This window comes from Macrobrachium nipponense, chromosome 10, assembly GCF_015104395.2.
Source record: "Macrobrachium nipponense isolate FS-2020 chromosome 10, ASM1510439v2, whole genome shotgun sequence".
Classification (NCBI taxonomy): domain Eukaryota; kingdom Metazoa; phylum Arthropoda; class Malacostraca; order Decapoda; family Palaemonidae; genus Macrobrachium; species Macrobrachium nipponense.
The window spans coordinates 101,595,099-101,612,598 of NC_087204.1; the positions used below are offsets into that span (position 1 = coordinate 101,595,099).

The 17,500-nt window shown below is 37.4% G+C and overlaps 2 protein-coding genes across 10 annotated transcripts in view; one reads left to right on the forward strand and one right to left on the reverse strand.

Annotated features, from left to right (window-relative positions):
- The window catches only part of LOC135223820 (mucin-2-like), a 503,176-nt gene that overhangs the window by 420,094 nt on the left and 65,582 nt on the right, over nucleotides 1-17,500 (reverse strand). The gene's annotated exons all lie outside the window — the stretch shown is intronic.
- Nucleotides 611-11,524, forward strand: LOC135223816 (uncharacterized). The gene is made up of 4 exons (XM_064262650.1): nucleotides 611-767; nucleotides 7,711-7,849; nucleotides 9,332-9,631; nucleotides 10,488-11,524. The coding sequence occupies exons 2-4, from the start codon at nucleotides 7,744-7,746 to the stop codon at nucleotides 10,706-10,708; spliced, it is 627 nt and encodes a 208-aa protein (XP_064118720.1). The 5' UTR covers nucleotides 611-767; nucleotides 7,711-7,743; the 3' UTR covers nucleotides 10,709-11,524.

The following is a 17,500-nucleotide window of genomic DNA, read 5'->3' on the forward strand; positions in this document are numbered from 1 at the left end:
AACCTACCTTCCCCACTCCCCCTTCACCAGAAGAAAACCCCCTCCCCTCAAAAACTTCACCCCCTCCCCACTCAAAACCCCCTCCCCCCCCTTTCTCCGCACCCCACCGCGGGATCAACCTCGTGGCTGTAATAAGGGGTTAAGGTAATTTGGCGCTGAAATTATCATCAATAATCGAGACACTTTCACCATTTTTTTTTCTTATCAAAAACATCCGGTTAATGAGAGAGAGAGAGAGAGAGAGAGAGAGAGAGAGAGAGAGAGAGAGAGATGTCTATGTATGTATTTATATATATACTTTAATATATATATTAATTTAAATATTAATATATAACATACTTTTCAAATTACAAAGTTATCATTAAAAACAACGAATCTTCCCACCTTCTAGATATATCACACCAACAAAAACGTCCACATGATTTCCGGCCGTCTGGTGGACGGAAAACGATTCTAGCGGTTATACCCTTGGTCTAGCATGGCTAGGGAATTGGGTCTAGGGGGGTGTACAGTATCTAGGGGCTTGGCCCTCTAGGGCCTCTAGGGTCTAGGAGCCGAGGGGACCCAACCAGAGCCCAGCTGTAGCGTTCGTGAGTTCGTCTATGTCATCATCACTTGAGCCAAAGCGACATCGGTCTAGCAGTTTGACTCTCTACTCCCGGTGGCTAACTTTGTACGCGAGCTGTTTCGCGCCGCCGGAGAACAACGGGATTATACAACAACATCACAGAGAGAGGCTTCTTGACGCGTTGTTTCGTTAACCTGGCGTAAGTAGACGAAGCCTTAATTCGACAGGTGTGTCTAAAAACAGAGAGAGACGATGTCGAATCGTAAATGAGAGTAACAGGTTGTTGCTTTGAGTGAGTGAGTGCGTTTATATACAGGAGTGCGTTCGAAGCGGAGTAGTGATGTTGTTGTTGTGTAGGCCTATTTAGGGCCTTCACCAATCTATATACATCTATAAATAGACGAAAAAGTCTTCTAGTCGACATGTGTCGAAAAAGGGACGACGTCAAAACGAAGATTAGACTAATAGGTTGTTGCTGAGTCGACAGGACTGTGTCTACAGGAGAGAGAGAGAGAGATAGAGAGAGAGAGAGAGAGAGAGAGAATTGGGTAACAGATGAGTAAGCCTATAGGTTATCAAAACCTATATACGTCTGTAAGCTGACGAAGGCTATAAATTCGACAGAATGTCGACAAAGAGACGAAATCAAAACGAAGATTAGACTAACAGGTTGTTGTTGTTGTTGAGTGACTGCGTCAACATTTGCATAGGCCTATATATAGCATCTTGACGAAGTCTATACACATCTATAAATCGACGATGTCTACTACTCGACAGATACGTCGAAAAGGAGATGATGTCGATTCGTAGATAGGAAGTAAGAAGAAAAGGCTATGAAGAATTGCGTGCGGAAAAATTAGACTATAACAGGTTGTTGAGGAGTGCCTGAGTGACTGCGTCTACAGGAGAGAGAGAGAGAGAGAGAGAGAGCTACGTAGAGTGACTGCTGCTATATATAGGCTTGCTATATAGGGTTTTAGCCAAGGCTACATATAGGCCTACAACACCTGTTGTATTTGCTTTTTAAAAAGTTATTCGCTACATTCTTCACATACATGTGGCAGCATCATCACGGCGTGAAGGTAGAAGTGGCTGGCAGTGGTGGTGATAACCAAGGAGGAGGAGGAGGAGAAGGAAGAGGAGGAGGGGGAGGAGAAGGAGGTGGTGGTAGGAGGAGGTATTTCATTACACATGAGGGCTGCTGCTTCTGACGCTAACGCTATAGTGTTACGTTCATGTCCTTGAGAAGCTTCAAGGGACACCCTTTTTTTCTTATTGGGGGTCAAAATGAATAAATTGTAGGGTATTTTATTACAATTTCAAGTCGTCTGTGTTGGTTGGTAGACTCCAAAGGTCCACATTAGGTTCCAACGCCTAAGGGCAAGGCCCCATGCTGACATGAAAAGCCGGCTTAGTACCATACCGATGACCTGACATGTTAATTTTTTTTAAGAGGTTGTGGTAGTCTGTGTAACAGACTCCAGAGGTCCACATCAGGCTTCTTATCCCTTCCCACACCTTAAATCGAAGACATCATGCTGACATGAAGCCGGCTTAGTACGATATCGATGAGCTAACACGTTAAAAACTTAGTACGAACACTTTTCGTAGACGCCATTGCTTCGGCAAACACTACCCCAGCTTAATTTTCAAGGGACTAAGCTTAGCGAAGCATTTACGAAGTTTTAGCTGACTCCCGGACATCACTGAATGATTGTGACTGACAGCAGGTTATTCGCGAGAGTGATGGTGGGGAGATGGTGACCTGGGATAGTGAGCTAACTTCTCGTAGAAGAGTTGAATACGTCAAAATAAGTCTTGCATGTTCTGTTAACAGCTAACATTCCCCGTCGCGACCCCGTTATTTAGTCATGTTAAAAGGAAAAGCCATTGAGTCACGGGAAGTGACTTGACTTCAGTTCTTAGACTTCTCAAGTTTTAGTTTTTCAATTCTTTTAAAAACAGTTTTGTCGGTTTAGTCTAGAACTTTTGACAGTAACAGATTGACAGTGGTAAATTAACAAAAGAAGTCCAAGCGCTTGCAATAATAGCTTGACTCATTACACGCCACAGAAAGACTGAAATAGAGTTTGGTTCTTAGACTTTTTAAGTCTTTTAAAACAGTTTTGGGCTTCTGAAACGAATGTCAGCTTAGTAAAAATTGTTATCGGTTATAGATATACTACAGCGAATAACAAAGGAGGTCTGAACACAAACACTTGCGTAAACGGCGGATAATCGCTAGACTCAGCACACACTTCCCGGAAGCAAGCAGTTGCAATACAGATGAAGTTGCAACAAAAGAAACTAACATTTCTAAACTACGAATTGTTAAAAACGTACGCCAGATACGTTAAAACATTTCGTAACGCATGAAAAAATTACGTATAGTTTCGATAAAGGTCCATATTTAAAGATATACTCTATGAGTCTATATAAAAACCGTATTCCTGAATCTTATAATCTCATGAGTTGGTACTCCTCTTCAGACGAATTTGCAACGTGCCAAAGGCCTCGCTCGTCAGTTTGCCAGAACCATGAAACGGGCACGTAAGAAACATGCCCCAGTATGTGTGCGTGCCCTGAGATGCCTACTTTGTGTGTGCGGGTGCGTGTACGTGTGTGTGCGCGTCTTCACAGCGTCCCATCGGTCTATGTGTGGTCTTATACGACCTGTATCTCTGCCCACCTTTTCCTTTCTAAGGCTCTATTCCTCCCCGCACTGCTTAGTCTCTCTCTCTCTCTCTCTCTCTCTCTCTCTCTCTCTCTCTCTCTCTCTCTCTCTCTCTTCGATACGAATCGTTCTCAAGATTTTTACGAGCGTGGCATCGGCCCATACGGTCTTATAAGACTTGCACCTGTACATCTTTTCCATCTTTTCCTTTGTAATTCTCTCTCTCTCTCTCTCTCTCTTCGTCGAAACGAGTGCTCTGCCACGGTTTTGACGAGCTGAAAATGTGCACATTTTAAAAATAGCTTCGGTTGAAGCTTCGTTTAGGAGTTATAATTAGGTCAGCTATAGTACAATGACGTTGCCAAGGTGCCAGATGAACGTAGTATAATATAGTTTATACCCCGTCTCACAGCCTGACAGGAGCCCTGCAAACAACCCCCCCCCACACACACACCCCACCCCACCACCACCAACATTAATTAATAATAATAATAATAATAATAATACTTAGGAATATGAACCAGTTGCTCTTGTAGATTTGGCAGCTAGGGACTGACTATGACAGAGACTGTCTTCTGTCTTTTCTAGAGCCACCCCACTCTAGAAAAACCGTTCATTGTGTCAGACACTGTCTTTTGTCTTTTATAGGATAACCCCACTCTAGGAAAAGTCTCATCATGTGTCAGAGACTCTCTCGTCTTTTCTAGGGTCACCCAATTCTAGGAAATATGGCTCGCTGAGAGATGAGAGTCTTGTATCATTCAATGGTTGTACCTCCACAGTTTATCTCCGAATTAAACCGTCTGCTCTATATATCTAGTATATGAGTTGTGTCCTATATATAAAGGATATAGGTTGCGTCCTATATCTCCCTAGCCGGCTTTGTATACATAATTCCGTATCCAATAACAATTGTTTTTAATAATAATAATAATAATAATAATAAATTTTAGTTTTTGCCTAAGGCCATATACATGGTATATACAAAATACAGACAATAGCATACGCAATCTAGATACATGGGATAACATTATAAAAACCATTACTTGGCAATATCCACACCGTTGCTGAAGTAGTATAAAAAGATATAACCACAATAACGGTAATAACAGTATGCTTAAGCTATCTCTGGAGCAGCGACATGCAAAGGGGTCTTGGTTTGGTTGTAAAGGACATCATATCCACCCAAGGTCTAACCTTGATATCCACCAAAGGGGACCACTGACTTGAAATTTGAAATAAGTTACAGAAGGTAATAGGAAATACAGAAAGAAGATATCATTTATTAGTGTTATTATTATTATTATTGTTATTATTATTATTATTATTATTATTATTATTATTATTATTATTATTATTATTATTATTATTATTATTATTATTATTATTATTATTATTATTAGGGAAAAACTCTCTATCGTGTGAGTATATATAAAGTTCTAAAGGGTCCACAATAATACAAAGTGTTAAGATTCCGTGTATAATTTTTAAGACTTTACAAAAAGCTTTCGAACCCTTCCCTGGGTTCATCTTCAGGGAAGGGAAGGGTTCGAAAGCTTTTTGTTGTCTTAAAAATTATACACGGTCTCTTTAACACTTTGTTTAAAATTATTGTGGACCCTTTAGAACTTTATATATACTCACACGATAGAGAGTTTTTCCCTAATAATAATAATAATAATAATAATAATAATAATAATAATAATAATAATAATAATATAATAATAATAATAAATAAATAAATAAATGATCTCCTCTTTCTGTATTTCCTATTACCTTCTGTAACTTATTTCAAATTTCAAGTCAGTGGTCCCCTTTGGTGGATATCAAGGCTAGACCTTGGGTGGATATGATGTCCTTTACAACCAAACCAAGACCCCTTTGCATGTCGCTGCTCCAGAGATAGCTTAAGCATACTGTTATTACCGTTATAGTGGTTATATCTTTTTATACTACTTCAGCAACGGTGTGGATATTGCCAAGTAATAGTTTTTATCATGTTATCCCATGTATCTAGATTACGTATGTTATTGTCTGTATTTTGTATATACCATGTATATGGCCTTGAGCAGAAAATAAAATTTATTATTATTATTATTATTATTATTTTATTATTATTATTATTATTATTATTATTATTATTATTATTATTATTCAGAAGATGAACCCTTGACTTGAACTTCGAGAAGGCTACGAAGAAAGTGGTGTTTTATTTGAAAGAAGTTGCAAAAAGTAGGAAATATAGAAATTCGGAAATAAACTATAAATAATACAGCTTAATGATTTCATCAAGGCCTAAGTATCCTTCAAGTATCCTTCCTGGGGGAAAAAAAGTTCTTGCAACCTTAAGGATACAAACAGAGACTAAATTGAAAACGAAGTGTTATGTTTATTTTTGAACTGACAGCAGGAAATCCTGAATCCTTGTTTGGTAATAAACCAGATATCAATTTCCTTTTATTTTCCGTCAGAGAAAAGCTACTGTGCTGCTTTTGTCTGTCCGTCCGCACTTCTGTCCGCCCTCAGATCTTAAAAACCACTGCGGATAGAGGGCTGCAAATTGTTATGTTGATCATCCACCCTCCAATCATCAAACATACCAAATTCCAGCCCAATAACCTCAGTAGTTTTTATTTTATTTAAGGTTAAAGGTAGCCATAATCGTGCGTCTGGCAACGATATAGGCCAGGCCACCACCAGGTCGTGATTCCCTAGACCACCGAAAGAAAGATTATTTTCGGTGGCCTTGATTATGCGCTGTACAGAAAACTCTATTGCGCAGAGGTTGTTTTCAGTATATGCACGATACTGCATTAGTAAAAAGTGCTCTCTATAGTACAATTACGTATTCCAGATAGATGTGTGTGTGGAACAAACTAAAGTTCAGATAATCCACAAACTCAGAATCGAAACACTTTAAATTGTGCTTCTAACAATATTAGCTCTTTACAAACTTACAAGATTATATCAGTGTAAATCATCTGCTGCAATTGCTAACGCTTTCACCGTCACTAAGATTATTTGAATATCCGTATATTCGTTTTTATTCCCGTTTACAAACTCTGATTTTTCACTGGCTCTCCTGTGAGAATAGAATTTTATTAATGGTGGTCACTAAATTCGTGCTAAATCCCAGTACATCCTACCTAACCTGTGTCACGGTACAGAAACTTGAATTCCTTTAGAATCCTGTTTTAAAAACAGATTCGTATCCTTTGATTAAGGGATATTATTAACAGTAAGAGTTTGTCCAGTCTCACTGTATGACTGTGCTGTCTATTGTAAAAATACGAAAAATCTGCCCATTTAGAGTAAGTACGCACTACTGTAGCTAAGATAATTACAAGTCTAAGACCTACTACTAACTTGTAGCTTTGGTGAAACTAACTTCATGATATCAGTTCGAACGGTTCTTATTAAATACAGGATATGGTCATTTAGACTTCCAGTACACAAGCCATACGAGAAAGACAATTAGTGGGTCGTGAATAATGCAACCCCTTGTTTGTTAATCCATGAGTCATTGGCGAGATGCCTTCTTACTCAGTATTATCAGAGCAACAAAGAATGGGAACGAATGACGTCAGATTGTCGAAATCGAACAGTGATGATGAATACAATAACACGACAAGCTTCAAGTCCAGAGGGTAATTAGACAGATTCAAGACATCTAAACCACAAGTTTGAGGCCTGAAGCTTAAGTCAGAGGCAGTTTTCAGGAATCAAAACCAAAAGTTCAAAGCCTCGACCATAATTCCCAGACAGTTCTGACACTTCAGGACCAAAGGATCAAAGGCTTGAGCATAATTTACAGACAGTTTCGAAAGTTCAAAACCAAAAATTCGAAAATTATAGAGGAAGTCACAGATAGTTTTCAGGAAAAGCCAAAAGATCAAAAAAGCCTTGAGCATAATTCGCAGACAGTTTCGAGATGTCAAAACCAAAGGATCAAAAAAGCCTGGAGCATAATTCACAGACAGTTTCGAGATGTCAAAACCAAAGGATCAAAAAAGCCTTGAGCATAATTCACGGACAGTTTCGAGATGTCAAAACCAAAGGATCAAAAAAGCATTGAGCATAATTCACAGACAGTTTCGAGATGTCAAAACCGAAAGATCTAAAACTTGAACATAATTCACAGACAGTTTCAAAAATCAAAAACAAAAGGTCAAAACCTTGAGCATAATTCACAGACAGTTTCCAGAGTTCAAAACCAAAAGTTCCAGACATGTAGAGTAATTCACAAACAGTTTCGAGACAACACACCTCTTCGGTGATGTCTTGAAACTGAGGCATATTCTGTTCACGAAGCTGGTGACTGTATTTTCTTGTTGAGAATTGACATAATTTATTGGTAGCCATTGCACACACAGCATTTATCTTTCACAGAATAAAATGTCACGGGATAAAAACCAGTTAATGACAGCATCCTCAATCATCCTAATCCTGTTTCCTTTCCATCCCACAGGAGATTCACTGACTAGCTGAAGATCATAACAAGATGGTTCCGAAACACTTCGAACTCCCGCTATTACTGCTGTTGATTGAGCTCCTGGCAACAGTCAGTATGGAAGAACTGGGGGAACTGAGTCCCTGGGAATTCAGTAGTAAGTTACACATTCTTCTTCTTTTAATATACTTCTAAAGTAAGAACAGTGGAGGATGCAGTAAACAAGTACATGGTGATTATTGTAAAGTTTTGGTTAATTAAAAAAGTTGTTGAATTCAACCGACACTGAAGTTTTCAGTAAAGTTCTTAATGTAAGTTCACTTTTGGTCAAATTTGATAAACTGGAAGGCCTTTAATTACAGTATTTGAAAAATTCCCTCAAAAATTGGGATTATAACGTCTTGGTTAACTCAAAAAGCAGTTGAATTCAACAGTCACTGGCGTTTTCAGTTTTAGTTCACTTTTCGCCAAATTTAACAAACTGGAAGGCCTTTAACGATAGTTTTTGAAAAATTCCCTTAAAAATTGGGCTAAGAGGCATTTTTCTTTCCTTAACCTTTACATAATGTTCTCTGAACAAGTTCACCCAAAAAGATGTTAGGTTCAACAGACACTGAAGTTTTCAATGAAGTTCTTATTGTCAGTTCACTTTTGGTCGACTTTAATGAACTGGAACAATTAACTTTTTTGGAAAATTCCTCAGCCAAAATTGGGTTGAGAAGCATTTTGCTTTCCAGTCAATGTACCAAAAGCAATTCAAAATTATTGCAGAAACTATAGTGTAAGAGTAGTTATACAAATCTCATTTCCATTATTTCCCCGTGGAAAACAGACCTAGTTTCTTGAAAGTGATGTGTACAGATACAGGCCATTCCATGATTCATTATTGTAGAGACACGTAGGATACTGGTGGAAGATTCAGCCAACAGTTTCATTAAACTGTCATAATAACACCTTAGAGGAAACTATTCAATTAAGAATCCTTAAAGTGTCAGGTACGGGTATAAGAATCAGTCAACAATTTCATTAAAGTGTCATAATAATACCTTAGAGGACACTATTCAATCAGGAATACTTAAAAGTGTCAGGTACAGGTGTAAGATTCAGCCAACAATTTCATTAAACTGTCATAATAACACCTTAGAGGACACAATTCAATCAAGAATCCTTAAAAGTGTCAGGTGCAGGTGTAAGATTCATCCAACAATTTCATTATACTGTCATAATAACACCTTAGAGGACACTATTCAATCAAGAATCCTTAAAGTGCCAGGTACAGGTATAAGATTCATCCAACAATTTCATTATACTGTTATAATAACACCTTAGAGGACACTATTCAATCAAGAATCTTTAAAGTGTCAGGTACAGGTGTAAGATTCAGAAACAATTTCATTAAACTGTCTTAATAACACCTTAGAGGACACAATTCAATCAAGAATCCTTAAAGTGTCAGGTACAGGTATAGGAATCATCCAACAATTTCAATTAGCTGTTATAATAACACCTTAGAGAAAACTATTCAATCAAGAATCCTTGAAAGTGTCAGGTACAGGTATAAGAATCATCCAACAATTTCAATAAATTGTCACAATAATGCCTCCGAGTCCACTCCTCTAAATCAAGGATTATTTTCCAGACTGCCCGTACAAAGCCAGTTCAGATGCAACACCCACCATGCTCTACACTCCTCGTCTCCTGAACCTGAGGAAGCTAGGTAACTTAGCTACTAAGACGTGGATCATGTTCTCTGGCACAGTCTCTTACAAGGACGAGGTCGGCCTCACAGCTGGTTATCTATATTCTGTGACCAAAAGGGACCCGGAGGATAGTTCGGACCACAGTTATACTTTCACCAGACGTGGGACGACCCATGTCTACACGGGAGAACTCCTGCAGTTGGACACCTGGTCCTACGGTTTTGTCTCCTGTGATGAAGGTAATGCTGTCCTCTTTTGTTCTGGATATTTTCTGGTGAAGAGAGAGAGAGAAGCGTCCACTTCTCTGATTTCAGTAAAGCATAGGTGTAATTTTATAAGAAACATGGCCTTTTTCAGTAAAATATCGACATAATTTTTGTAGTAAAAAATGGGTAAATCTCCTGTCTATTATCTAATGACAACAGTTTTTCTGTACCTTCATAAAAAAATGCCACCTTCCTCTTGTTTTAAAAGCATGGACAAAATTCTTTGTAAAATAAACATTTGTAGAATAAACAATGGTCCAATACAATGACACTCCCACTGATTACTTTCATTGAGAGAAAAAAAGCTACTAAAAAATTCCTCTTCTAATACCAATACTGCTAGAGCAAAATCTATTGAATCACGCAGAAGTTTTCTTAACGACTGTAAAACCTTGTAAAAATAAGATATGTTAGAGGCAAAGCCTTGACTTCTCACTGATCTTATTCAATAAGTGAAGGCCTTACTCAAGTTCTTCTTAACAGTGCCAGATAGTAACATACTATGAAAGCTAGGACAAATTAAGTGCCATAAAAAATGAATAAATCGAATGAAATAAAACGGCACACTTCAAAATATAGAGTACCCTAATATAGTAGGCATTTTTGTAAATGCAATACAATGGCTAGTAGGCCTATTTTTCAATGCAATACAATGGCTAGTAGGCCTATTTTTAAATGCAATACAATAGCCAATATACAGAAGCACTGTTCTTATTTTTGACAGAAAAGGTGTAATACCAGTATTAATAATGATATGGCACCCTTCTCCAAATCTTTTAATCAATCTTTTCACAAACCAGGGGAACTAACTCTCCGTTCTTCCTAACAGACGAAGCCACGGCCATGAAAGAAGCTGACTTGTGGTGGCGAAAGTGCCCCTACTCCAGCCTGACAATTATCCTAATGGCGTTGGGCGCTCTGTTTATTGTGGTATTGATCGTTGCCACCACAGTCTGCATCATCAGGAGACGAAGAGCAAGAAGAGCGGCCAACCTCTACCCCTTGTCCAAAAGAATGAGGCCAAAGAGAGACACCATCTTGTACGTCTGATCTGGGGAGCAAGAATCTTGTCCTTGTACTGTGATGCTCAGAGTGGTGTGGGTCCTCTGAATTTGACTGGACCATACTGAGAGCCAAACTGAGATATTTAAAAGAAGGGAGTTCAGTGGAACTAGGTGGAAGTGGTTCCTAAAAGTGAAGCAAAAGTTATGAAAAATACACAATGCTTCTACCGATGTGAGTGCACAATCACGCGTACACTGAACATGTTCCCTGTTAGACCTACATATACCTACATCAGATTGAAAGTAGCGTTGACAAATGAGTGCCAAAAATTAACTTTGTCGCTGATATATTTTGTTGAGCGAATACTTCTAGTATCAGTCAAGAGTCTGAAGTGACAATGAGGCTTCAGGTTCTTCCTTGCTAAGACCTATTTATATGTGGGTCCTGATCTTTGTTCTTTACTGCCCTTGGGACACGATAGTAGACCAACCGCAGGAGTGAAAATGATCATTGATTTTGAGAATAATGATATGAAGTCCATATTACTCGGTATCTGATGTGAATGACTGACGAACCCTCCAGGGATATGACAAATTCACAATTATATTAACCTTTTTTACGAATTAAAATGTTGGCAATAATTTCAGTGAACTTCAGCACATAACGCGCCCATAGTTCTATTTTAAACTATTCCATAATGTATCAGAGTTCTTTTCATGTATATAGTGTACTATATAGCCGTGTCTGCATTTGAATAGTCACGCGATAATATTCTGGACTTTTCTAATTTATTTTATATCAAAATGCCGTTATTATTTGTAGAGAACTTTTTGCTTCAATAAATTCTATTTTCTTTTAGAATGTCATGTTACTAAAACAAGGCGCACACGGCGTTCATCTACCTAAGTTAAGTTTTTTTGTGTGTAAAAAACCTAATCACAACACCCATATAATTTAATCATGTTTTATGGACAAAGAAAGTTACTCCTGGAATTTCTCATTCATATTGTCTAACTGTACATATGTGGGAATCCTGATTAGAATTTTTGGGATGACATAGTTCCAATACTTTTAGATCTATATCATCTAAGTGTCTGGTATACATACATGAATTGTGCGGTCTAGCCTAAGCATGATAACAATTATTTAATTACCTTCAAGTTACCTTGGTGTTACCTATACCCAAGATAAGCTATAAAAGAAAACTTACTTTCAATGTATGTTAGAAAGCAACACTCAGAGAAGATCGCATTGAAATGCAACCTGCTCAGTGAAACGATTAGAATTTATGTAAAAGGATGGACATTCATACTGCAGTAGACAGCCCTAGAACACTTGCTCAAGGATGTTTAAGAATGCAGCATCCTACTAACAGGTCTCATCTAGAACAGTTTGATGGTTCTAGCAGTGGGTATGTTTATGCATATCTTTACAGCACCAGTCAATCCATTGGAACTGTTTGAATGTTGTCCTTGGGACACTGATGAACACAGTAGGGACAGGAACAAATTGTACCCAGTGATGTTGCTCACTATTTGTGCATACCTTTACAACATCAGTCAATCCATTGTCACTCTGTGGGAATGTTGTCCTCAGTTAGTAAATGACACAATGGGCAACAAGAACAACTTGAACTAGAGATATAGCTCACTATTATTGTATTATATTATGTCAGCGATGACTCGTAGGACATAACATCCTAAAGGGGCTGCTGGATTTATGGGGTTTTAATAGTCCTAAAGACAATACCTCGGTCCATAACTGCCTACAATCTGGGGAAAATTGAATTAGCCTGTGCACCATTCACTACATCCAACAAAATTCATCTTCCTTTATTAAAATCACTCAGTGGGAACTTGTCAGGGATTTAAATTCCCGACAGGCACAAAGGATGTCATCACTCTGCTCTAGGCATACTGAAGGTGGGACCAAATATTACCTACTGCAATTTTATTACCTTTTCTTAACAGTACTTCATGGTTGGTTGTTGGGAATCATTCTCTTTGATACCTTCTAGGCATTGGTGAGAATACCACTTCTCAAGATCCCAACTCTGGTGTCCAGATTCAGGGAATAATTCATCAAGCATGGTAGCAGAAGGCATGCTGGACCATTCCTTCAACTTTAGAGACTGAGTTACTACCTAGTCAGGACTTCAGCCTAAATTTCTGAATTCTGGGTGGGGAGTTTTTATGTAGTGGGAGGTCCAACCTAAGTTTGCGCTAGCCAGATCAGTGCCAGTGGATAGGCACTTGTTCTTGAAAAGTCATCTATTAAAGCAAAAGTGCTTTTGCATGATTCAGGTGGCCAATATTGTTTTTAAATTTACAAATGAAATGTTTTTCCACACCAACACAAGTCTGTGAAGATATCCACATGACCACAGAAACCGAGGAGCCATTCTGGAACACTTTTAGAGTGTGTCTGACAACCACAGACTTCACGTAGAACAGCATACGATTGACTGACACTGATTGGTGAAAACTACTATGAGATTCAGGGACTCTGTAACACGGTTTTTTGGACTTTGCTCCTTATCAAAGCATCGGATGTAGCTGAAAGTTGACATATGTAAATTTTACAGCCACACACAAATTTTGTTAGCATTATCAATATCCTAAACCCGATAGTTTTAATTTTTATAGAATAAAAATTATCTAGCCGACGCCATGGCCAATGATTACGAGCTAAGAGTCGAAAAACATTCATTACGTAAGCAAAGTAAACATTTGACGAAATGTTACCCCGCCCATCCAACAGACAGAAACATTCACCTTGTTCCATCGGCTCTGAAACCCAAAGACTTTATGAATGGCAGAACGATACATAGAAGTGGGCGGGGTGTCTGTGCTAGCGTAGTAATACTACTGTAGCAGTAGTGCCGCAACAGTACATATAGCAGAATATACATGAATTAAACGTTTAAGCCAACTGCTGGGATCCTAGAGGATCATTTAGCTCTTCTTGCAACTACTCGAGAATTGAGTTTTTATAGCCAGAAGTTAAATTTTCTAATACAACAATGCCCATGGTAGCCTTCAGTGTTATCCTGAATTATAACGAGGCCAAAGTGGGTGGAGCCTCATGAAGTCATCATTCTGACGATAATAATTGGTAAAGGTTTAAAGCCAAAATACGTTACCGGCTATTTTTTTCAGTAAATAGGTAGATAGCCAATAAATAAAAATTGCTTGACATTGGATATAGCAGTTATCAAATCAAGCTTGTCTACTATGTTTTTGAAAATTACCAACTATTCCCTACATCTTGTCAATCTGATTGTGACCTATAAAGTAAACTGTAATTTCTTAGGTTATTTTGGAAGTTTGACTAATAATCGAAGTGTTTTTGTATTTATTAACATATTTTGTTGGTTTGTTCATTATGACAACTATCAGTGGAGATGTTTCAGAGTTCATAAAGGTGTGCTGCTTTGCTTATATTTAAATTTGTATGTCATTGTTGCCAGCGGTATAGCCTTCGTTACGTATAGCCAATCATCCATCGAGAAAGAGGGAAGAAATGCTGTCATAAGTTACGTAACGAGTGCGTTCGAAACCTTTGCTCTGAGTAAGTTGGCCCGTCTTCAAAAAGTCACTTTTACATTATAGGTACCAAATTTATTCAACCTACGTAATGCAGAATACAGTCAAAATTTATGTGTAAATATAATGTGTATTCTGAATAAGCGTTATATTTATGAAATGCATAGATAAAAAGTTATTGCGAAAAAACCGTGTTACAGAGGCCCTGAATCTCATAGTAGGCTGTCAACCAAAGCACTTGGGCACTATTAGCACACAAATGAAGATTGTCCTCTGCAAATCAAAGCATTTGACACTGTAAACAGGGTGAGCTAGCTATAGCTTAGAGGACAACCTACTTCTGTTCAGAAGGAGATTTCTGTATTAGGATAGCTACACAAAGAAGGTACAATTTTACTGTATTAAGTGGTATATATTACTGAATAGTCATTACAACACATTTCCCTACATTTCTATTCCATTGGCCATTGGCTGCACAAGAACAGGAGATTTGCTCTTTGCGATAATCGTGTTTAACCAAGTTTGACCCTTAAAGTTAGAAGGTCAAGGTCAAAGCACTTTGGCAGATTTAGTGTTTATAGGTACATAGCACATATCTTTGGGATTCCTTCCTAACTAATTAGTTAGAAAGATAATTCCATGCTGATAGTTTAAAAGATCAAAGGAATCAGCGAGTGATCTGTGGTAAAGTTATACTGCTAAATATCTATAATTCCTTATTGATTATGTTTTCTAATATCAACACTGATCTTCAGTGCTAAGTGTGAAGGACACACAGCAGGTTAAAGTTTTGATGTACGTAATTATAGGATACTGAAATGTTTGTTAACTATTTAGTATGCCAACTGTTGCGTGTTTTATTTTTTTTTTTAGTTTTTTTTTTTTTTTTTTTTTTTTTTTTTTTTTTTTTTTTTTTTTTTTAGCATAAATATGCTCTATACTGAGCGATCTGGCTTCTGACATCATCCAAATTGAAAAGGACATTCAAAAATTCAGTCTTATGAATTGATAAATTCGTAAAAGAAAAATATAAGTATATATATAAATATATATACATATATAAATATGTATAATACATAATATATATGTATATATACAAATCCACATACAGGTTTCTATATAAAATATGCTTGTGCATAATGAATTACTGACGTAGCTAAACCTTAATAAGCTTTTAGCCAAAATGACGTCAAAACAACATTGACGCAGTTTCTCTATTAGTCGCCATTATGAAGCAATGACAGAATAACGAATAACGGCAGTAATGGACAAACAGATGGTAATTCGGGGTAATTGCGTTATACATTAACCGCTGCTGTGTTTATCAAAATAACGTCATTAGTACCTGCGCCTTCCGTCATTCATCTAAGTGGACTCCTGCTTTACAGCAAAAAATGTCTGCAACTTATCACATACATGTCACAGACATGTTGAAAACTAGTACCTGGTCCTTCACTCATTCACTGCGTTTACATTTGCATTACAGCATAATATGTCGGCAACTTACCACATACGTCAAAAACATGTTGAAAATAAGTCACAATGAAGTTGTAAACAAATCACATACATTTTTCCAACAAGTCACATACATGTTGCAAACAAGTCACAAAGAAGTCTACAACAATATTGAGGAGAACGAATCTTTGGCAAATGCTAGAGAATCATATGAAACACTGGTTAAAGTTACCTACAAATTACTAACTATGTTGCATGAAACATATTTATGATGTGTCTGCAACAAATTGCCAACGTGTGATTACATTTCACTGCAGCGTAAGTAGATGCAAGCTTACTCATCTCCCATATTAGTGGCATTATTAAATCTACATAATCATACGAGGCACCGGTTAAACTCACCAACGAATCATTGACTTGTATTCAACATGTTCATGAAGTGTGTACAACAAATATCCGACATGTGATTACAACATTTCACTGCAGCGTAAACGCACACTTATTTATCTCCCATATTAGTGGCATTATTAAATCTAGATAATTGTATGGGCCACCGGTAAAAGTCACCAACAAATCGTTGACTTGTATTCAACATGTTCATGAAGTGTGTGCAACAAGTTGCCAAATGTGTTTACAACATTTCAGTGAATCATAGATTCATTTATTCATCCCCCATATTAGTGTCATTATTAAATCTTCATAATCATACGAGGCACTGGTTAAACTCACCAACAAATCGTTGACTTGTATTCAACATGCTCATGAAGTGTGTACAACAAATTGCCGACATGTGATTACAACATTTCACTGCAGCGTAGACGCACACTTATTCATCTCCCATATCAGTGACATTAGCCTCATCATTATCATTTTCATTACCAAATCACATCCATTTATAGGTCGTCGATTATTTTGGCAAACAAGCCAGACATGGTCTATTCATCGGCAGAGTCGTCAATGGAACCAAAATAGACCAAAGGAGATAACAATAAGAAACAATAAGGAATGATTTACGAGGCCGTGACGAACATTTGGATCTGAAGGTCGTCATGTAGGAAGGAGGAAGGCATTTTACACGCTGCTGAGTCAAGTCAGGCATCCGTATTAAACAGCAAAGATACTTTTACGTGAATGAATATATATATAGGATGTGTGTGTGTGTGTGTGTCGTGTGTGTATTTGATTTTAAATTACGAGGAAATATAGAGAACGAGATGATTATACGAACAAAATCACAGCCACGAAGGAAAATTGAAACACAGGAGATGCTGTAAGTACTTTCGTCTCATTGCTTGGTAAGAAGACGAAAGTATTACTTTGCATCTCCAGCGTTTCAAATTTTCCTTCGTGGCTGTAACTTTATTGATATCTGTATATATATTTATATATATATATATAATATATATATATATATATATATATATATATATATTATATACATACATACATATATTTATACATATATATACAAGCATATATTACCCAAGTGCTCACTATCAAACGGAGAAAATAATTAGTATCTAAACTAAAGAGAAGAAAAAGCCAAAAAGAAAGCAAAAAAAAAAAACAGCCAGACAAAAATATGCCCTTAGCAATACGTCCCCTACTTGAGAAACCTATACTTTCTAAGGCATCTGCTAAACCAGTTAAATATGGTTACACTTACGAAAGCTTCAAAGTTTCCTATCTGCAAGCGAGTTCGATAACCCAATTGGGAAACAGATATTGTTGTAATCGTCCCCACACAGACTTGCCTGCCCTGATGGCTTTTCCTAGTTCCACACTAGGGAAACTCCAAAAGAGTATCATCATTACAATTCGCTCAAGCTGATCCTTG

Bases quoted from the DNA above. Each gene is read 5' to 3' on its own strand.
- LOC135223816 (XM_064262650.1), top strand. From the start codon at position 7,744: ATGGTTCCGAAACACTTCGAACTCCCGCTATTACTGCTGTTGATTGAG. The intron at 7,850-9,331 runs GTAAGTTACACA...ATTATTTTCCAG, and splicing joins GAGTCCCTGGGAATTCAGTA to ACTGCCCGTACAAAGCCAGT. The intron at 9,632-10,487 runs GTAATGCTGTCC...TCTTCCTAACAG, and splicing joins TTTTGTCTCCTGTGATGAAG to ACGAAGCCACGGCCATGAAA.